The 23,556-nt window shown below is 41.3% G+C and overlaps 1 protein-coding gene across 1 annotated transcript in view; it reads right to left on the bottom strand.

Annotated features, from left to right (window-relative positions):
- Window positions 1-9,230: 9,230 nt before the first annotated feature.
- LOC147902052 (uncharacterized) overlaps window positions 9,231-23,556 on the bottom strand; it is a 56,825-nt gene continuing 42,499 nt past the window's right edge. Inside the window, exons 15-18 of the mRNA XM_087374675.1 lie at window positions 23,397-23,490; window positions 12,935-13,034; window positions 12,636-12,734; window positions 9,231-11,839 (exon numbers count right to left, since the gene is read on the bottom strand). Coding sequence (XP_087230801.1) covers window positions 10,370-11,839; window positions 12,636-12,734; window positions 12,935-13,034; window positions 23,397-23,490 — 1,763 coding nt within the window. The 3' untranslated portion in view covers window positions 9,231-10,369. The remainder of the gene's footprint in view (window positions 11,840-12,635; window positions 12,735-12,934; window positions 13,035-23,396; window positions 23,491-23,556) is intronic.

Here is a 23,556-nt window from a genome sequence, read left to right as displayed (position 1 = left end):
CCCCCTCCATTAAGCTTTTCAAGAGATGACTCAGGCTCCCTTCCTCATTATTGTTTGATTCTAGGCTGGATTTGTTTGATCTCGAAGGGGGGACATGTCCGACATTCGCTAGTGGAGACCAATCACTCTATTGGGCATCACTTGCAAGATCTTGGCCAAGTTATTGAGCTTATCCAAGTTCTTGATCTTGTGGTTGTGGGCTGACCTTATGAAATCATCCATGACATATAGATAGGTTTTTCAATAGCACAATATCCTAGAAAATACCTTCACCTTTTGTGGGGCAATTGATTGGACATGTGAGGAGATCACCCTATCTCATGAACCTTCTTCTATCTTTCGAGAATACTTATGATAGGGTGGAGTGGTCTTTTTTGGAGGGCACTATGCCAATGATAGGCTTTTCAAAAAAATGGATTTGAGAGGGGTATATATATATATATATATAGACAGATAATAGATAGATGGATAGAGATGTTACAAATTTACACGTTTGTTTCATATGGAAAAAATGCTAAGTCTTAATTGAGATCCAATTTGAAAGAAATTAAAGGTGGCCTTGAGGCCTGAGGCAAGTCTCAGCTACGCATGTAGGAATTGCTAGCCAAATTCTCATAGGTGGTCACATGGAGGAGGCCTTTTCTCTTTCTCATAGGTGGTGACATGGAGGAGGCCTTTTCTCTTTCTCACTCAATTTTTTAGGGTTCTCCCCTTGCTCCTTCCTCGTACTCTTTGTAGCAGAGGTTCTTGTCGAGATTTATACATCAATGTGATTGGATATGTTGAATCTACTTCCATGTGATTCAAGAATGTAGATATTGGATAGGGTTGGATGTGGATGATGGAGACTTGGTTCCTATTTAGTGGGTGGCTGCCTCACTTGTATGGTGTTGATCATTCTAGCTTTTGATTTGTTGAAAGTGATAGCTAATACAATCTTGTATATTAGAGCCTATTGTGTTTCCCTCCATTTCCATCTCTACCTTTGGTGGGCCTCTCCTCCATTGAGCATGCATAGTCAGTAGCCAATGATGTTTTTGTTGTCTGTGAATTTTGCATGTCTAATGGGGCCAAAAAATTTCCAAACCCCATGTTTGAAAAGCTTCCAAAGGACGAGTAGATTACAATGGCATGGACTGATTTGGCAATAATCATCTAGTGCACTAGCAAACATCACACTGCAAACACTTAGTTTGAGAAACCTTAAACAAGGTTTCTTAACATAATCCTACTTGCAATTCTTTCGTTATGGTTAATTCTCCTTGGAAATGTCCTGGAGGGCCCAAGTGGGCTTCCTGTAAAATGATTGCTCACTTGTGTGGCATAACCCAATAATGAAAAACACCATCAGCACATTGCCAATAAAGGTGTCCACCAATTACATTGTATTTCCAAGCCTTCAAGGCTAACTTTTTGTGCTTGTCATGAGGAATTGTGTCAATAAATGTACCCTTAGACAAATAATGCATCAACTTAGCATATTCATGCTCATAGTAGTCAACTGCAAAGAGTTCATCATGTAGAAATTCAATAGTAACTACTTGATTATCCTCTGGGGCAGGTAGTCTTAACAAACAGTTAGCTCCTACATGAGTTTTCTAAGGTTTATGAATAATCTTTAAATTGAAATCTTGCACAAAAAGCATCCATCATAAAAGGTGCCCTTGAATAACATTTCTTGTTGATCAAATAAAGTAATGCATCTGATTATCCACATAAAACATAGAGGGGTTGTTGAGTAAATAATGTCATAGTTTTTGCACGTTGAAAATCATATCCAAAGCTTCTCACTCAATGGTGCTATAGTTGGACTCAGTAGGCATTAATAACCGACTAGCATAATACACTAGATAGTCTAACCTACTATCTAGTTGAGCCAAAATAATGCCTAAGGCGTACCCAAAAACATCCACATTCACATGAAAAATAAAATCCCATCTTGGTTGCCTTAAAATGGGTGTAGCCATTGCTCGGCTTTTTAGATCAACCCACACACAACTCGGTAATCCATTCAAATTTGGCATTTTTCTTTATCAACTCATATAATGGAGTGGCAATCTTGGCAAAATCCTTAATATGAATCTTTAGAAGCTGATAAAGCCCACAAAGTAAATGCAATTGAGTTAGATTCTTAGGCTCGGGCATTTTTTGTATAGCGCTAAGCTTACCTGGCTCGATACATATACCATCCTGAGAAATGACATGATCGAGAAATATGCCCACTCGGACACAAATTACACTTTTAGCCAAGTTGAGTGAAATACCCACTTGTCTACATCTCATAAATACCTTTTGTAGATAACCAAGATGATCTTTGTCTTAGGAGTAAATACAAAAATCATCCAAGTAAACGGCAATGAACTCAATGAGATAGTCACGAAAGGTTTCTACCAAATTTTTGGGAAGGTTGATGGACCATTTATTAACCCAAAGAACATCACTCGGGTTGCATAAGCACCACATTTTGTGATAAAGGCAATTTTGGATTGGTCCTCTAGGGCTATAATAATCTGCTCATAACCATTGTAACCATCCATAAATGAGTACATCTCATGTCCCACAACTTGATCCAAGATCCCATCAATGAAAGATGTCAGGGACCGTTTGTGCATTTAACTTTCTATAATCCACACATACTCCAAGTTTACCATTCTTTTTAGGCACAACCACAATGGGAAACAACCAATCACCATGATCAATAGCATGGATAAAGCCACCATGGGAAACAACCAATCACTGCAATTAATAGCATAGATAAAGCCAGCATGCAAAAGTTGATCCAACTTGGCTTTTATGTATTTAGCATAGTTGGGATTCATTTTGTACCTCTGTTGTCGAATTAGTTTGGCATCTGGCACTAAAGGCATCTTATGTTGGTTGACACACAACTTAGGAGGAACTCCTCGTAGATTAGTGTAATTCTAGGCACAAACATCCTTGTACTTGGCTGATAAATAGATCTTTGGTGACCCTTAGTTGCTTGGAAGAAAGATTAGCACTTACCACTACCATTGCATGTTTGTCTTTTGTCATGAGATTAAGTTCTTATGTCGGCTCTAGTACTAGTTTCTTAGTAGCAAGTCACGTAATAGTCACTAGTGTCTCGGCTAGTACTCGTTCCCCTTCAATGTCTTTAGTGAAGTTACTCGAAAACAGATCATTTTGTTTTGCAATCTTCTCAACCTTTAATTTCTGCTTGATGTCTGCAGCCACTTGGAAAATACCAATTTCACCCACAGGTAGTATTTGCAATTCCATCAGCTATGACTCAACATCTTGAGGAAATGGATTTATAACTTCTAGTTCCTTAGGCTGACAACTACTCGAAATATTCCACGGATTTGTAGGAATGCATACATATTGACTATCTATTTTAATGATTGTCTCTTTTGAATCCCAATCATGGAGTATTTTTGCACTTTTAAGACGTCGTCCCAACTATATTTGATAGGCATGTTGCTTAATGGCAATTACAATAAAGCTAATTGTATAATAAATACCACCTATTGAGATAATAACATCCTATGGCATACCTTTTCGATCAACTGGCCACCATTGATCTTCCATTTGTACTCAGAAAGGTGAGGTTTTGAAAGACTTGAACTTCAACCTCTTAGCAAATTCTTCAAAAATAATGTTTACTCTAGAACCTCCATCTACTATCACGCTTGGCATAGTTTGTTTCTTAACTTTGATGGAGGTCATCAATACTTCTTCATTGACTACTAGAGTGTCAATGACAGGTATAGTGGCTAAAGAATCAATCTCTTTTGGTTGATTGGATGATTCTTTAATCCATTGAGCAAAGAAGTCCCGCAAATATGGAGCTATCCGCATCAACTCAACAAATGTTAGACTGATTTGCATGTTCTTGAATATTTCCCATGCTCGGGCTAGCTCTGGGCTAGATTCTAATGAATGGCTTCATTCTGATGCACTTGAATTAGACTTTAAGGACTCTCCTTGCTTGTTAATGGATGGCTAAATCTATTCTTCAAGCATCTCCACTGTCGGTGCTTTCCCTTTTAAATCCCTTGCAATTTTAGTGGCAAACTCCTTTTGAGCTCTCCAATTAATATCTTTTCTTAAGGAATTTTGTGTAGCCGGTGGGGTGACTCAATGTGTGATAGGGATCCTAGAGGGATGCCGACGGAGACTCCACTCTCGAGAAATGCCTTGCGAGAGCTTTGCAAGCACAAGCCTTTCACTTGTGTCATGCAAGTGTCTACCGGATTATGCCAATGTGACTCCACGAGAGTGAAGACGGAAGGGGAGAGAGGGCAAGGAGTGTGAAAGAGAAGGAAGGAGTGAAGGGAGGAGAGTGGCAATCACAAGGTAATACACAATAGAATGCAAGAAGTCTCACTCAACAAGAAGATAGAGAGAGCTTGTATTCCAAAAGTTGCAAGTACACAATGAAGACCAAAGTCAAACTTTTGGCCATTTATACATTCCATGTTTTGAAGGGAGGGCTAACCCTGTACTCTCTTTCACCTCTCTCACTCTGTTTTTACAAGCACTTGGGCCCATGTGACTCCAAGGTGGATATCATTCTAGCTACCTCACATCCTCTTCTACTTCTCCACTTCATCATATGAAACCTTTGGCGCCTGCATGAACTATTAACCATGGTGGTTAACATGCCCCCCTTCCTGCTCACAATCCATCCTTGGATTGTGTCTGGTGCATGATGTAGGACTTGAGGGCATTGTTCATGATGCGATGGTGATCGGATAATCTATGGGAGATTTTGCAAAATAGATGGAAAGGATTCCAAAAGTGTGCCTAAAACATGTCTTCAAAGGTCTAGATATGGTGACCATGAAGATTTTTTTGCATTGCATTTGCTTCTCTTGTTATCCACTTGTTTTTCAACACTAAGATTGTAGAGAAAAGCTGTTGGTTTTTTGTGTATAGGAAGCCGTGAGTGAAATAGAGGTGTTGAAAGTTGGTGTTTCCAAATTAACGTTGATGTTTCACTCTATGAATTTTGACATGGAACTAATCCTTTGCTAATCCTAGTACATGTACTTCATGAATAATGATCCACTAGGCATATCGTGGTATCATAGATCTTGTGTACGATGAATTTTGCAATCATCTCCAAGGTATATATCTTTTGGTTTATCAAGGGCTTAGTAAATCTTTTTCAAAGCTCATGTGGAGAGATGCTTTTAAATTATTATATTATGTGTCCAAATTGGACTATATTCTAGCCAGGCATTTTGTAACCAGTCTTTCATTTGTATAGTGTATTCTTTCTTCAAATTGTTCTTATTGAAATATCATGCCATCATTTGGCACTACAGGAAATAATTGTTGTATATACATTACTTCTTCATTTAACTTCTCTTGAGTTTGACTAATATCCCTTGATATTGTATGCTATACGAGCTTTTGTCAAATTTGTGATTTACTACCCTTTATCTCTACAACTTTTACATATTTTGTTATTGGCCTGAATCCTTGGTTTTCACCTATAGTGTGCAATTAAAAGGCCTCCTTTTTCACAAGTTTAGCATGTCAACTTGGACTCTAATGGTCGCTTCGCGCATTGTTGGGGGTGTTGTAAGGATAGTAATCATTTGATTTGTTTTGTTAAATTACTTTACTTTATGCCAATGATCCTTAACTAGGCAAGTGAACCCATGATTCCATTAGTTGTAAGAGAAACTTAGATTTATTTTTAACCCATCTTTATTGAGAATCTGGATTCACGTCTCGTCACCTCTTATTAAACCAAAGGTACGATAAATGAATGTGTTTTAACGTATTGTTATGAGAGTATAATCAACGATGAGGGTAGACTTCAATCTTCTCCACCAATGCTTAAAGTTTCTATATAAACCAATCTCAATATGGCAATCCCAACATGTGCATATTAGACAATAGGCACTAACAATGTTCAAAGTTCTCAAAAGGCACTATAGGGGCATGGAAAACTTCAACCCTGATGTGGGGTATTGTATTTGATAATTACCCACATTGTATTGTGTTGTGCTCTCCTCACCACTTGTCGTCTTTCTCCCTTACTCTCACTCCTTGTTCTATCATTATAGCAAAGATTTCTTACTAGACTCTTGCGAGTTTTCCACTTGTCTTTGTGCATTTTAGCACCACCAACTTCAACAACTTAGTAGCACACTACATCAGGACTTGTAGAGGAAGGTTAGCTAGTTACTTTACCTTTAAATACCTTAGTTTGGAGTTTCCAAGCCCAACTTTTAGAAATCTGAGTGTGTGCCCTCCCTTGTGTAAGCTTGAGAAAGTTTAAAAGGAGTAGCGAATAGAGAAGAAATGAAAAGAGGGGAAAGAAGATTAGAGGAGTAGAAGAGAGGAGAGTTGTGGTGGCAAGGTCCCCCTCAAACTTGAAAGTTTGTCGTTTTGAGCTCTAAGCTCTCGTACTCCTAAATCTAGGAATCAACATTTCTTTTGCACTTGATTCAAAGCCTTATTTTAAGGTTATCCAAAAGTTTCCAACTATAACAAGGTTGTAAAATCACAATATCCCCTACCAAGGTGAGGACACGTCATAAAATATGGAAGGGATAGATTGATGAGCATGAATAAATAGTGTCAAACAACATTTTAAAAATGCAATCATGAAACTATGGAGTAAAAGAAGGGTGGATAGCTTAACAATAGTATGACCATTAAAAAACGATCACTGAGGGTTTTGAAAAAACCTCATTAGGGTTCCTTTTTTAGCCAAAAATTGAAAAAACCTCATTAGGGCTCCTTTTTTAGCCAAAAACCAACAATTACAACCCGCTCATATCATGGCTTAGGACAGAGGTGGCAATAGGCCAAAGTTTGTATAGCAACAAAGAGACACAATTTGCACAGCAAACATCCTCCATGCCTACCAAGTGCATCAGGCCTTGTGATAGGCCAAGAGTGCTTTGAAAAGAACTCATTGCTTAGGGCTAAAAGGACCAAATTTTAAATGGCATCCAAAGGCCCATACCTTTAGTGAGCAACAATGCTAATTTTTTTCATGACAAACCGAACAAATCTCATAAACATCTAGCCCCATACCGAACAAATCTCATAAAGGTCTAGCCCCATCATCAAGTTTATGGCTCAAACAACGATAGGTTTTTTTTTACAAAATAATTGAGCACATTAAATAAGCATATAGTTTGAATTGACAAAAGAGATGCCTAACCCAAGCCTGGCAAGAAGAGCTAAGAGGACTCAATGCCAAATAAAGTCAATAGTATCAATGAAAGTAGACAACATAGACAAAGCAGCAAAGACTAACCTTAAGATGATCGCCCACTCTAAGGGCTCATAGAGGAAAAGAGCAAGGTCACACTAGAAGTTGACACATCGCACTTCAAACGAATCCTAAATCCCAAGCACACTCAACAATAGAACCAAGAATTGAATTGACATTCAAGACATGTGCACATGTTGCAAAGATAAACAATATAAAATTAGAGTTATATAGCAGCAAAAAAGATATGTTCCGTCTCCCAAATCAATGTTAAGTCTATTTAAAAGAAAAGGCTAGAAGGTTTTGTCAAGGAAGTGCAAGAACATCTTGTGAGCAAGTTCAAAAAGCATTTGATGGCTTAAGCCAACAACCAAAACATAGGAACTTTTTCAAAAGGCACAAATGAAGGCAGATTCGGCGAAATCTTGAAATGTTAGTAGGGATTGCTTTAGAATTGAGATGGTTTACTAGGCCAAATTTTAGAGATGGCAGTAACAAGTTGAGACCTTACAATGAGCTACCTTCTGTGGACCGAGTATAGCTAGTTCGTGGGCAACCTTATCCATCTAACGACTACCAAGCCAAACAACTCTTACGATGGACTACATTGCAAGGAAATTGCAACACAATTTGAGAAATATTGGTGAATCCTAGAATTGTGTAGCTTAAATTCCTCAAATGCACCACACAATTTTGGCAACTTTAAGGTCCTTCAAAATCTCCCAACGAAGCTATGTGAAAGGCCCAAGGATTGCATATACTTGTATGTTGAACCAATTAAGCTTGAACAATTTGTCTATATGATGTGTCGACAACCATTTGGCATGCCATGTCACACTGGCATATCATTGAAAACTTCATAATTCCTAATCTAAATTTATGATAAGGATCAATTGTCTTTGTGTTCCACCATCGTACACAATGTTCCTCTCCAATTGTCACAATCTTCTTGTATAGGCCACTCAAAAACCCAATTGTCAAAGGTCTACCACTTAGCAATCCATGCTAGCTACAAGTGCGAGTTGCAATCAAGAGATTACATGCATCAAATAAGAAGGCACTTACGAGTTGCATCAACACTCGAACCTCCATACGATCCAACTGCTCATTGAATGAAAAACATTGGCCAATTTCATACAAGGTAATGACCTCTGATTTATGTACAAGCAAATAGCTTTAGAGAGCCCGAAGTGAGGTATCAGGACCTGGTAGCTGTCCATATGTACTAGTGGTCATAATAGGACCGTTTGCACATTATTTATTGTAGAGGATGATAAAATTTAACAACATCGAAGAAACCATGAAGATTTCTCCCAAGGAGTCATGTTCGCACATTATTTGTCCTAGAGGATGTTGAGAACAAGCAAAAATAATTAAGAGTGTCTACCTTTAGGGGAAATGTTCGTGGTTTCTTCGATGTAACAAATAATGTGCAAATATGGGTCCTACCACGCACAAAGTCATTTAAGGGTCTACTCCTTGCATTGAGGCCCCAAGGAGGGACAGTGACATTGGGCAGATGGAGAGGCTGCTAGTGGTCCATATCAGCAAATTTCTAAGAGCTGTCTATCTCAATACAAATAACTACTGCAACATTGGCTTTAAAGCAACGCTAGGTCATGAAAAGCATTCCCACAAGCAGACATGAAAGTTCGCTAATACCACTCCTACTCATTCTATTATCATAAGCTTACGAAAGAGAGCTTCAGAGTGGCAAGAAAGAAAAGTCCCGTAATAAGAGCGCACACTAAGATTGAACTGAACTGAATGGTTACTCCATGTAATAAGCTTATAACTAGGGGGTGGCTGTAATAAGAGTACACTGAGATGGAACTGAATGAATGATTACTACATATAGGGAGGAGAATGCACACAAGTGGATGTCCATCAAAAGTGCATGAACGGGTGTGCACCTTTTTTGCAATACAAAAGTGTGACACATACAAAAGGGTGTACAATTCACAGCGTAAATAGAAGTGCTCACTCAAGGGTGTACAATTCACAGCGTAAATAGAAGTGCTCACTCGTGGGAAAGCAAAGCCCTAGAATTCAATAACAGAGAGAAAGCATACAATCTTGCAATCCTTGCAGAGTTAGTATTCCTGCTTTTCCAACAAACTGCTTTTACCAGTAAAGAAACCCATTAATTTCTCCATGTGGCGTTACATGAGAATGTAATGGACCTCATCTCAAAAATCAGTACTGCTGATAACCAAGCTGAGGCTAAGAAAGACAGCTCTCAACACTAGCAGGACACCGAGTGTATATTGAACAAAGGCCCCTCGAATTCAAGAAATAAGAGGCTCAAAAACCTTGACTCACACGACTGCATCAGCAAAATACTCTTGCAATAGACTGCTGTCCCATAAAGGATTCTTATGCTTTCATTATGTGACCCTGGTGCACACAAGCCAGTTGTTTGCAAGCTTTGCAATGGACTCACAGCCTTAGTTCCCAATGAGGTGAGTCAGGACGAACACAAAGTCTATCAGATCAAGCTGCTGAATATTAACGAGTGTCTCCCAAAAAGTATCTGCTGTTATACAAACATGAATGAAGTCCTGACAGACACCCACTCACAAAATGCTTTGTAATTGGCAAATATTTCATGTATTTAGCTTTAGAACTGCTACAAATAGTTCCTTTTCCAAAGTTGGTAGCAGCTCCATACATGTTCACCGTACCTCTATTGAACATCTTCGGTAATGTACAGATTATAATACACAGACTCTGAATGTACTGATGACAACATTCGTGATCAGTATCCTTGCCAAGATCATTTCAGCAAACTGAAAATAGCAACTGTGGTCCGTATTATTCTGAGCTTGTTTGAAGTAAGCCCCACATTGAAACAAAAAATGGTGTCGCCTGTGGCCATGTCTCCAATGTCTTTTTTTAACAAACTTCACTATGGTTCCTGCAGTACATCATTTATACTTTTCCAAGTCCCAGAAAGTACTGGCAGAATGTTGCAGCCTCCTTTAATCAAGAACCATACCTACCTGCACTGCAAAAATAAGCTTGAAAAAGCTTAATAACATGCAGGTGAATAAGCAGAACCAAACTCTGAACTGTCAACACCATACATAAATGGTGTTGACCAGGAATGCACAAGCAATGAACTGTAAACTTTGTGCGTTTTAGCACCAGTTATCGATTTCTCTTTCCTCCTTGCGGGTTAGTCAGCTTCTCCCGTAATGTCCTCTTTGTAGCACTTCTTGTTAGAGGTCGTCGTCCTACAATTTGAGAGGCATCAATGTCTTCCTTTGCTTTCTTCCTACGACTCTGCCTTCGCATTTTCACAGCTGCAATCAGATTTTTAACCTCAACGTCCAATTCTGGTTGAAAAACTGGTGTAGAATTTTCCTCATCTGATGATATATACTGAGCACTATCCAAACTTGAGATAGTTTGTATAGTGGGGCTTCTAACATGCATCCTCTCAGGACTTTCTTGCTCTTCCCTCGATGCCAGTGACTCTCTGTCAAGTGCATTCAATTCCTCAACTCCAATCGCTGTGTCAGTATTAGGTTCATTATGCAAAGAGTCCCTTTCTTCACAGACTGTGACAGCTGGAAACTTGTCTTTTGACTCATCATCAATGGCTCCAATTGAGAGAGTGAGCATGCTCTGCTTCAACGGTGAGCTTCTGCATGTGTTCCTGTTGTCTTCAGCGCTACCTTCAAGAGTATCAAAGAGGGAACTATCTCTTTCCGCAACTAAGACTGACCCTGCATTCTGGATGCCTATCTCCATAGTTGGCTTAGAGAACTCACTGTTTTCTTTCCCATACTCTATGCCTGTATCCATCTCCTTGGAGCCTATTGTTGATATATTGATTCCATCTTCAACTGTACTACTCAACAATATATGTCTGGTGGTCCAAACATCCTGCATCTCATTGTTTGCAAGTCTAATTGCATCAAAGCTACTTGAAACTCCGACTGTTTCCAGCACTTGAACATAACTGGGATGATACATATGCCCAGATGCCATGTTCCCATCCACACAAATATTGTCAGAAATTTGGTTGATGTTTACATCTGTAGGACTCGCAGGCACCGTTCCTGAAATGTTCAAATCTTCTTCTCTGGAATAGTCTAGTGAATCCTTCGCTGCATCACATGACAGTAAAAGCTGCGTGCAAGATGGAAATGGAGGCATATGACTGCAGCCCAGATTGTGATTAAATTGGGAGTGTTGTAAATTTGTAGCTGAGTGTAGCTGGCTAGTGTAGAGATCTCTTATTACAGAGTCATGCTGAAAACAATCATTTGCATCAAGAATGTCCGTACATGTCTTATCTTCACTGTGCCAGAGGCTCGAATGCATAGGTTCACCCATTTGCCCAACAAAGTTCCTGTAATCCATGTTCGATCTCTCAGATGCTTCTGAAGCAGATGCCGGATCACTGTCTCCCAGTGCAAACAGTCCCTGAAGTACAGAGGCACCATTTGTGGAGACCATACAATTGTTCGTAGCCAAGGCCAGGTAATCCTGTAAGTCGTAGCTTTCAACACCTTGTTCACATAACTCTTTGTCTATCAGCTCTAGTATAAGGGTCTGTATGTCAGCGCGTTTTTTAGAAGCATCTTCAGGATTGAACCATTCATTTGTCACCTGCAAGAACATATGGTTGAGAATCTTGCTGCAAAGAAACTGGTCAAAAGCATCACACTATGAGCTGTGGAAGAGTCCAACTTGCAGACTTTAGCTATCAGACCCATGCAGCAAATGACAGAGAGAAAAAACTCCTCAACATAAATGTCAGCGTGATCGAATACAGCTTCTGTAAACGGGTGACCCCCCCCCTTCTCCTCGCCCTCTTTTGAGAAGGCTTTTCGCTTTTTTCTGCGCTCCAAAAAAAGGAATGCGTGGTTTCCAATAGTACAAATGACATCAGAAGTCATGAGGCAGTAGAAGGAACATTATATCCATTTTCATCAGGATTAATGAAGGATGTCGCTCCCGGAAAAAAGGTGTTAAGTGAAGGATACAGTGAACAGGCATAGAAGCTACTGTCCATTCCTTGCATCCTACTTTCAGCCCTATCCTTGCCGTTAACTTCATCAGGTCTTCCCAGTTTAATCATGCATCACCAGGTCATATAGAATCTCCGTGGTAAGTTGCCTCATCATTTCAAAAGCCATCAACCCCCACCGCACAAGATGTCATCCAGAAATTCTATGCACTAAGGGCTGATAAGAGCTAGAAGCTGTGCCCTGGATGTATTTTGGAAAGCAGTTAGAAAGAAGTAAGTTTGAAGTAGACTAACCATTCTAATAATGTTAAGATGAGTAGTAGCACATCTGTGAAGAATCCATCAAATCTTCAGGCAGCCTATCTCCATCGCATACACCTCTAGCTGACATACAATAACATGCAGTCTATTTGTGCAATTTTTAAACACACTTACAAATTCAGTAGTGTCTTCAGCCTGGACTTCTTTGATAAACTGTTCAACATAATGCAGGAGGAAGAGCGCACAATCAGAATAGTTCATTTGTTGAGGCACCTGTTCATTCACCAAGCAGGCATTTCATGGTGAAATACAAAATCAGTATTTGACTTTTCCACTAAGATCCATTACCACTGACATTAGTAGTACCCAATTGCATACAAGAAAACAGCTGCAGACTGAAATTTGAGATCCAAGAACTGAAAGCGGGAACCTGCCATGTCAAAGCCTTACTCTCTTAAAAAAGGTGCAAATACCTGCGCAGATATATATTTCAATTCAGAAAACATCTTCCAGGAATGGCTGTTGAAATCTCCAGCGTAGCCATTCTTCTGAATCCATGCCTCCATAAGATAACTGAAATCAAAACCATATGGGATAGCCAGAGCAAAGAAAATGTTACTCCATAAGAAAGAGATTTGTATATTGCAGATAGTCAAATCTGAGTAGTAGACACTACCTTAGAAGCCAAACATCTCAAACTCTGCAAGAACTCTTCAAGGACAATGTATAAACAAAGTATGCAGCTTATTCTACTAGACCATGATTCAGCTAACCTTAACCTTATCCACAAGCTTACTGTTAGAAAAGTAGAGGTAGGTTGCCTGCTCAACAACAACCCTCCTACACACCGGAAGATTTGCCCTGATATCGTAAGACAGTTAACGCAGAACACAACTCACCCGTGTGCTTATAGATTTAATACACACAAATATTCGTCCAAGTACAAAATATAGCCACAACACCTTCAGCAAACAAGCGCCGATGTAAGCCACCAAGAACAGGCTCTGTTTGCTAATCTTCTGTTGTAGACCCCTCCTAGATCATTGCGTGTCCCTGATGGGCTGTAGTAGCTTCCCTAGGTTGAGCACTTGTGCAAGTATGCTCTGATAGGTGCTCCAGAGAAAAGCTCCCTTCCATGCAGTCCTGATGCTCTCCTACAGATGTAGGTCTGCACCTAGGTCTGCTCCAACTGTCAGGGCCTTGTGCTCTTGCTCACCTTCCTGTGCACACCACTCTGGCTCTTCTACTGTAGTGTCGATCTGCCTCTGTTAGTGCATTGGTGTAAAATAAGTGAAGTACTTTTGTGATGTCTATGGGTTTGTGCCTGTAATTCATGTTTAAGTAAAGAAGGTCTTATTTTGTATGTTGTCCATCTCTTATTTTGTTGATGATGTCGATGTACTGCATGTTGGTTTGTATCATAGGTTTAACCAATTCGTAGTATTTGACCTTTTCTTGCCATATGGATGGCATTATTGCCAACACTGTGTTGTTTTGTTGGGCTTGCCTGACAAAGATCTCCACACAATAAGAGATCCACTCCTCTGAACGGTTTAGAGTGGTTATGCTTAATCTCTCTCATACGCATGTCAATGGCAATGAATCTGTTCAAACCAATCAGCGAAATTTCATCCAGGAGCAATTCCAAGTTTTGGTATGGCGTTGACAGATATTGCAATGTCTCTGCTGAAAGGCATGTGTAGTTGGACATGAGAAGTTGTAGATGCAATGCAGAGTGAATTGTCATGCCTCCAATGTGGAAAGATGCTTTGCCTGTGTATGCTAATAAAAGGACTCGTGGTAGTAGCTATTTTGTGTTCTTTTATGTGAGTAATGTCGTAGCAATGCTTCTACTATCACATGGAGAGTGTAAGTTTTGCATGTTGCTGCATTTGTGGATAGGAAGAGAATGAACTGCTTGTTTTCATGTTTCCTTTTTTGCAACATAATGTCTTCTACTATTATACGTTGCTCGTTGTTTAAGTTCTTAAACATTTCATGGTATTCTTTGTTGAGCTCCCTAATCTGGCGCAGATTGCTGGGGCAGGAATAAACTCTCTCCAGGCCTAAGGACCCTCCTTTTATAGGGCTGTACAGCCAACTGGCCACTCTGTAGATCTCTACAGACCAGGTCTGCTGCCCCGACCTGACAGAATGACAGCTGCAGACTGTCAGTCTGCCGACCACCCTTGCCTATAGATAGGCCCTGCCTCTTTGCTGGCTTCTGTCCATCTGCAGCCCACCTGATCCAGGCTGCTCTGATGACTGTTCCACCTTCTGCCAACCTGCTGAACACCTGCCCAGTCCTGCAGATGTCTCTGCTGTACATGTCCATGCTGTGCCTGCCTGATTACCTGTCGTACCCACTGCTGTACCAACACAGGTACATGCACACACTTGACCTAACGGTAGATCTATGTGCTGCAAGTGGTAGCCAGTCTACAGCTGTCATAGGAAATAGATTACCATATGTTCTAATGTGTATTGTGTTATTTCATGAGGATGATAATGTGAATTGTCCTCAGGTAGAAGGAGTCTATGAAATATTGTGTACGTTTGATGTTTGTTTGTGCAGGGGTAGTTCATCTAGAATAAGATAGGGAAAGGTGGATGATGTGTAGGGGAATCTTCATGGGCCATCTTGCCACATAAGTGGACCCGTGTCAACATTAAGTGAGTAGGCACAAGGTCAATGGCATGGAAGTATAAAATGTGTGAGGGGGGGGTGGTGGATGGAGGTGGCAAGGAATCTTGGGCCAACCCCTAGGAATATTTTAGTGCATGAGTGGGGATGAGGTGGCAAAAGCAACGGGTTTCTAGCAGGACTGAAACGGCGAACACCACGTCATCAATGGGGGTTTAGAAAAACGAATTTCCAGCTGAGCACACATAGGGAGGGTTGAAGGACTGGAGGCTGAGCTATGAAGGTGGGCTGAAGGGGAGTGGATGATCAAGGGGAGCTGAAGCAACCTATAAGAGAGAAAGGACTCCCAGGGAGTGAATGGGGCTGGAGGAGGGCTAGAAAACCCTCAAAACTCCAAGAGGGTGAGGCTGAAGGGGTGGAGGGAGTGAAAGATTGCAGTGGAGGCCAAAAACGAAAATGCAAAGAGAGAGAATACCCGTCAGCAGAAATCATGATTTAGAGGGAGCCTGTGTTACTTGAAACGGCCCGTTTCAAGGCCCTGAAATGCGTTTCAGACTGGCTGAAACGTTTCAGCCAGCCGCTTCAGAGGGGGCTGAAACGTTTCAGCCCTGAAACGGCATTTTTGACCTCATGCCTCCACTTCCACAGCCTCATCCATCCTGATGTCCTGTTGCTAACAATGATGATGATGATGATGGTTATGATGATGCCGACGATGATGCTGAGATTGATATATATATAGTCGGGATATGACTATGTTGTACTTAGGACTTAGTACTGCCATTTTGCATTTTTTTGCATTCTGCATTGGTATGGATGCTCGTTTAGTAGCTCCACTACCACAGCTCATTGTATCAAGTTTTTCACAGTCTCATAGACCCATCGATCTTCCGAAGACGCATAATCCGTCTCAGAAAGGGGCAATTTACATATTTTGCCTCAAAAAAAGAGGGCAACACAGCATTAATTGCAGAACTTGGGGCTTGGACTAGTTCACAGTTTTCCAAAAAGAAATTGCAGTAATGGCCTCACAATATGATGCCATCTCATCCCTTGAGGAGAGTGCAAGAAATGATCAGGCCAAACAAGAAGTGAGCCTGCAATAAAGGATGAGGAATCCTACAAGCATTTACTGGCACAACTTGCAAAAGACAGGAGGGATCCATTGTTTCCCAGGCTCGAAAATCCTCATGCAAAGGAAGAACAAGAGAAACCTCCTTCTGAAGTAACTCAGGCAAGAAGAGAACTTTCAGTTTATTTATCTCTCTCCTTCAAGATGATATGCCTGTGAAGCGCAAGAAGGCTCGCCATGAGGGCAAGAAAAAGAGATGGTCATGAAAAGAAGACTCATTCTAGGAAGCAAAGGACCTAACATCATTATTATCTCCCAGTCCTACCTCCGGCTCCACTTCTTCATCTTCTTCTTCTAGAACATCCACTCATAGGACCAGAAAGAAGAGATCATCCAAAGGAAGGCATGCAAAGCCTAAGGAATCTAAGCAAGGTGGAAATTCTATAAAGTTTGCAACTTTCAATGGCCAGTATGGTCATTCTAAAAAGACAATGCAATTCATAAGGCAATTTGATGCTGCCTTTGGCACAGAGAATTTCCATGAGTCATCAAAATTGCATATGGTCAGCCTGCATCTGACAGGTACAGCCAGTGCATGGTGGAGTGCATAGACCACAAATGGTTCGGCTCCTAGGCACTGGAAGGGGCTTCAAGAAAGCTCTTTATAAGAAATTTATGCCAAAGCAGTTCAGGGACCATGTGTCCTTAGTTGGGAGAGTTTGCACATGGATGAAAGGGATTCCGTGGAGACTTATAATCACAAGTTTTGGGATGCACATCTGCAGATTGCACCTTTTAAGAAGGTCTCCAAGAAGACCCAACTCAAGAAATACAGGGCTGGCCTCACTCCCAAGATCCAGGCTGTGTTAAACACCCAACACATCAAAAGTATTCAAGACATAATGCATTCAGCCTCTGTGGCCAGCATAATGCATATGCAGAATCCCACCACTGTGCCTTCTTTGCAGGTTGGGACAGCAGAAAAGAAGTCAGCCACTTTTCAGTTTGAGAAAAAAGGAGTTTCGCAAGGCTCAAAAGAGGGAATTCCAGCCTCCGAAGTCGAGGGGAAAGCAAGCACAAAAAGCCTATAAAGGGAAACCACAGTTAACTCCTGAACAGATTCCCATTATGCAAAAAGAGGGTAGATGCTTCAGGTGTGGCAAAGAGGGGTATGTGGCTGCCAAGGAGCAAAGTCCGTCCGAAGTACCGCCCAAGCCGGTGGCGGGTGGAATTCCTGATGTTTCAGAAGAGTATCAAATCCAAAGGAGAGAGTGATGTTGCTTTCAATGGGGCAAGATAGAGACCACCAAGCACTTCTTCTGTTTGATCCATGGGCTACTAATAACTTGGTATTAGAAGACTTGGCCCTAAGGCTAGGAATTAAGACCGAAGAGTTAGGCAGAGCCCTAGATGCCGATCAGATGTTCCATGGGGTCCCTGTGTCTGTTACTCCCTTGATTGGGAAGCTTCATATCCATGTACAGAGTTACGTAGATCAAGAGGACTTCTTCATTTTCCCTCTTAAGCATCATGATGTAGCTCTGGGAATGCCTTGGTTTCATCGTAGTGCTTGAGTTTGTTCAAAAGGGTAAAGTGCAACGTATCATTGCCAGGAATAAAGGAGAGACCCTCCCCATTATATCTGATGTTTCTGTTGGCAAGGCAATAAAGTCTGCAGTTTCAGCAGACATGGTTTTCATTAAAGAAAGATATTTAGAGATGCATGCTGATTGCCGATAGAGAAAAATTCCAGTTTCTTGAAAATTTTAAAGATTGCTTCTCATATGCATTGGCCACGAGAGTTACCCCTTGAGAGACCAGAAGACCATTGTATGGAATTGATGCCTAGTAGTAAGCCACCCAACAGACCAGTTACAGAGTCAATGCTACCCACAGAGAGAAGATTATGGCCCAAGTACAAGACTTGCTGTCCAAAGGCTTAATTCATCCCAGCTCTTTTTATTAATGCTTGAAAACACCATACAAACAGTTGCCAAAAGGAGCTGTCAATGAAAGTATAAAAGAAAAACACGTTGCCAGCTATAGAAAAGCCACCTGTTTTTGGATCTCACGGCTCACCATCTAGAGAGATTCCGAAACAAGAGCTAGCAACCAAGATGGTGGTCTATACATCCAGAATTCATCCCAGCTCTTCTCTGTTTTGTTCCCATGTACTTCTTGTAGAGAAGCAAGATGGTTCATTTCATATGTACGTTGATTATCATACACTAAATAAGATGACCATCAAGAATAGATTCCCAATTCCACGCATAGACGTTGTGTTGGATCAGCTCAATGGAGCTTCAGTTTTCAACAGGATACATATTAAAAGTGGTTATCACCAAGTCCGCATATAGCCACAGATGTGCACAAGACAGCATTCCGGACTATTCTTGGTCTGTATAAATACTTAGTAATGTCATTCGAGTTGACAAACGCCCCTGCTACCTTTCATCGAATGATGGATCGTATCTTCCGTCTTTACAGGTAGTTCACTGGTACCTTCATTGACATCATACTCTTTTCCAAGTCCAAGAAGAGCACAAGGAACACCTTGTTACTGTCTTCCAAGAGTTGCATAAGCATCAACTCTACGGCAAGAAGAATGATTTTTTCCTACTATCTAGGCCATATCATTTCCAAGAATGGAATTCACATGGATGATGGATCCTACTAAGATTCAAGCTCTTCGGGAATCGCCTAAGTTGAAAAGTGTTCATGAAGTACGCAGCTTTTTGGGTCTACTACAGAAGGTTTATCCGGCACTTTGCTAATATAGCTGCCCCACTTCATGACTTAACTAAAAAGAATGCAGCCTTCAAATGACATGAGCCACAGAGGACAGGATTCACTACACCCAAAAGCAAGTTGACTACGGAACCAACTCTGATAGTCCTTGATTTGTACAAGCCTTTCATTGCAATGCTTGCAGAGAATGTGTTGGGTCTACACTTCATCAGAATGACCATGTTGTGGCTTATGAGAGCCAGAGACTACGGGATGTTGAGAGATACCTGGAAATCTATGAAAAAAATTGCTAGCTCTAATTCATGCCATTAATACAAGGAAGCAATATTTCTTGGATGCAGATTTTACTATAAAGACTGACCACCAAAGCCCGAGATAGTTTCTGACACAAACTAAGCTCTCCGAGAAAATATAAAATGGGCAAAAATGTTGTCGATGTACCATTTCCAGATTGTCCATACACCGGGACCACAGAATAAAGTGACTGATGCTTTATCTTGAAGACCCCAGGTCAATAATGTGACTATTGCATATTATGCACATAAAATACTTACTTGGAGCATCTTGTGCCAATCATGAGATGTCAAGCCATATAATTGCTCTACACCTCTTTTCTTGCTCTTTGTGAAGGCCCCCTTCAAAAATCTAATGCATCCAGTGGGAGTACGAATTGTAGTGATAGCTCACTTCACCACCACCATCTCTAGCTTTGATATCACAAGGATCTTGAAGAGATGAGGGAACACTCTGCCACTAATCCAGCCTTTGGAGAGATTATGTAGCAATGCAAGAGGAACAGTCAACGAGTCATTATTCCATAAAGGATGGCAACCTAATAAAAGATGCCTATGCATCACCTGAGATTTGAGGTAAAAGATGTTGGAGGAATGCCATGCACCTCCATATGGTGGGCATAGAGGAACTATGGCTACCTCCATATGGTGGGCATAGAGGTGGGCATAGAGGAACTACGGCTACCACTCGAGTGTACCTTCCATTTTTGGAGTTTGCATACAATAAAACCGTTCATACCTCCATAGGTAAAGCCCCCTTTGAGGCCATTTATGGAAAGGTGATTTTGTCACCAATCCTGAGGACCAAAGACGAGATATTTGCAGCTGATTAGTATGTCAGAGACCTCCAAACAGCATTCAGCCAGGTTCAGACAGCAATAGAGAGGTCTCGGGAGAAGCATAAGAAAGTGTGCAGATAAGCACAAGAGACAGCTAGATCTCAAGCAAGGGGATTGGGTACTTTTGAAGTTTAAGAAAGCTAGGCTCCACAAGCTTAAGGGAAAAGAGAAGGTATATGCCAAGCTATCTACCAAGTACTACGGTCCCTTCAGGGTCACAGACAAGATTAATGACGTAGCATACACACTGGAGTTACCAGAGGATTGGAAGATTCACACTTCCTTTTGAGTCTTCTAAAGAAATATCAAGGGCCGGAGCCTACAAAACCTATAATGGAAGATCCACCAGAAGTGGATGACCTAGAGGAGGTCCTTTAGCCAGCGCAAATTTTGTACCATACTATACGCAAAGGCCCTTAGGGCAAGGAATTTTACAGGTACCTTGTAAAATTCAAGAATTATTCGGCATTGAATGCCAAGTGGGTGGATGAAGACATGTTGTCTGACTCTCCACAAGTTTTGGATATTTACAAAGAAGCTTTTCAGTTGAGGTCAACTGATTAGAAGCCGAGGGGATGTCACCAAGTTGTAAATGCTCCAAGTCAAAGTACCACTTGACCTTTTAATTGATCACAATTAAAGACTTTTCATTTATTTAATTATGGTCAAAGAGTTTTCTTAATTGGTCAAAGAATTGACTTCGGTCAAAGATACTTGACTCCAGACAAGTAGGCATGACCTCCATCAAGGAGGCTTGGCTTAGGCCAAGGAGTTTGACTTCAGTCAACCAAGATAGTTTGACCTCAATTGGAGAGAGTTAGTCATAATTAAGGCACCTTGACTGTCGGTCAAAGCCCCTTAATTATCAGCAGGGTTGACCTTAGTCAACCCGAGAAATTAATGTATGTCATGTGCACACACGTATTTAGCATGGATGCCCACAATGACTAGGCATAGTCTAGAGTTTTATTTTGCATGCAAAAGCTAACCGTTAACGGATGCCATGGTGGTATGCTTCATTAATTTGTCGCAGGTACCAAGAGGGAGGTAAAAATGCCCTACATTTGAGGAGCTATGGGAGAATATGCCTTAGGGAAGACTAACCATGGGTGTGGGAAGACCCCAAAGGACCAAACCCATAGTACTAGTTGTGTTAGTTGTTAGAAACTTGACAATTGGCACTTGCCAAGAGTGGGAAGCTAATCTCCCTTGTAATCAAAATTCACACGTCTGTAACAGCAGCTTGGAGCTTAGAACTTTTGTACTCTCAATTTTTGAAATAAAATTGCTTTTGGGGGGTCCAGCCTGCTTGGGTTCTTGGCCCTTATGTGTTGCACAGAGAGAGAGAGAGAGAGAGAGAGAATTTCTCAATTCTGGAATCGTCAGAAATTTTTGTCGTCTAGCTTCACTTGAGCAAGTGGTCGCCAGTTACTTCTTTACGTTTGCAAAGCCACTTATTCCCATCACAGATCCGGGAGTGTAATGCACATATACGTGGCATCGCTCTATGATGTTCCCGGTTCATGCACCACCTGATATGTCCTCTCTACCCAGGACCACCACATGTGCAACAACACCAAAATGTTGTCCCTGTCTCTCCCAAGTCCACGTTCCAAGGGTGTTGGTCACCTACAATCATGTCATAGAATGAAAAGGCTGCCTTATGTCGGCTTCACAACCGATGAGCCCAAGACCATGAGCGGTTGCAGACTAAGCATTTTGCACATGGGCAAGAGGCCTTGCTCCATGTATCAATACACAGAAGCAGGAGACCCCACTGAGATGAAAGGGCCTCCCTGCGGCCACTAGGAGTGGCCTGCAAGTTGCCCTGGGACACTGAAACTCTTGCCTCCCAGACCTAACACTACTTTGCGGTATGAGCATCTGTAAGACCTGTGCGATGAGGGCGTCTCGCAGTTATGAACAAATGACAAAGGGGGTAACGGGAGCTTTTGGTTCATAATCCTAAGTGGTGTTGGAGGGAATCCCAATGCTCATGGTCAATCTGTGGGTGATCCTAGCCTGTATCTCATGAGTCTCAGAAGAAGATATGTAACAGGCAAGTGAGCTACACCACTTTATCAATAGCCTGTAGAATTATCTTACCAGAGGGAGAGCATAACTGACCTGAAAAGAAATGTGTTTGCAAGAATGTGTGTGAAGGTGCAAGAGAGAAGCAATAGGTGTAGCTGGTTTCCCACTTCTACCTCCTCCCTGCTGCAATAGGGGCTCTGCTGATGGCTGACTGAACGACTGCTGAAGGCTGCCAGGATGAATAGAATGAAGGGAGATGGGACCTTTTAGAGGCTGCTACCCCCCAGCCCGGCTGTAAACCAACCTGAACAGTCAGCCTTAGACAGGTAGGTCGACTAGTACAGGTCTGACCTAACCCTGCCACTGTACCTGACTATGCTGCTTGCTGCTGACCCCTCTCTGCCTGCCTGGAAACTTGCCCTGCACATCTGTGATGACGTGTGTAACACCACCTAGCTGTATGGCTGCTGAAGTCTGCCACCCACATGTGAGATCTGCTCTGTTGCTGTCTGCTGGTCACCGTACTCATGTGGACGCCTGCATACATTCTAAGTGAGTCACAATCTTCCTCATATTCGCTAATGTGGCAGCCCGCAGATAAAGTCAAGCATGGCTGCCTGGTGTGGCTGCCATGAAGGCAGCATCCATGACGACGGTCTGCCACCCCTGAAGACAAAAAGTGTCTAGTTTTAGGAATGGAATTCCTTAAGAGAGAAGAACTAAAGAGGTAGATTAACAGGTTCTATACATACTGCCTTTCACATACATAAAACTGCAAAAATGTCCATGGCACTTTCTACCCATTTGTGTACAGTGTTTTCATCATCTTCACTGTTCATTTCAGCAAAGGTATGATAGCTCACTTCTGAATCGGTCCTTCTAAGCCTGTCTAGTTTTAGGAATATGATTCCTTAAGAGAGAAGAACTAAAGAGGTAGATCAACAGGTTCTATACATACATGCTTCAAACTGCAAAAATGTCCATGGCAATTTTTACCCATTTTTTATACAGTGTTTTCATCATCTTCACCGTTCATTTCAGCAAAGCTATGATATTCTAAAGGTATGATCCAAATCAGTTCTTCCAAGACTGTCTAGTTTTTAGGAATGGAATTCCTTAAGAGAGAAGAACTAAAGAGGTAGATTAACAGGTTCTACACATACCGCCTTTCACATGTATAAAACTGCAAAAATGTCCATGGCACTTTCTACCCATTTCTTATACAGTGTTTTCATCATCTTCACTGTTCATTTCAGCATTCTGATTTCAGCAAAGCTATGAAATTCTAAAGGTATGATAGCTCACTTCCGAATTGGTTCTTCCAAGCCTGTATGACAACCTTCCAGAGAATCAAAATGCAGAATTGAAGGCACCTTATTGGTGCTCATCTCTTCACACCCTGTAGTCACCAAAACCAGCTGCTATGGAATTTGTACAGTAAAACATGAAGTAATCATGATTACAA

This window comes from Dipteris shenzhenensis, chromosome 5 (genome assembly GCF_047967505.1).
Source record: "Dipteris shenzhenensis isolate YYH24624 ecotype China chromosome 5, Dip_SZ_1.0, whole genome shotgun sequence".
Taxonomy (NCBI): Eukaryota; Viridiplantae; Streptophyta; class Polypodiopsida; order Gleicheniales; family Dipteridaceae; genus Dipteris; species Dipteris shenzhenensis.
The sequence above is the reverse complement of the archived record's forward strand: the minus strand, read 5'-3'. Positions and strand labels throughout refer to the sequence as shown.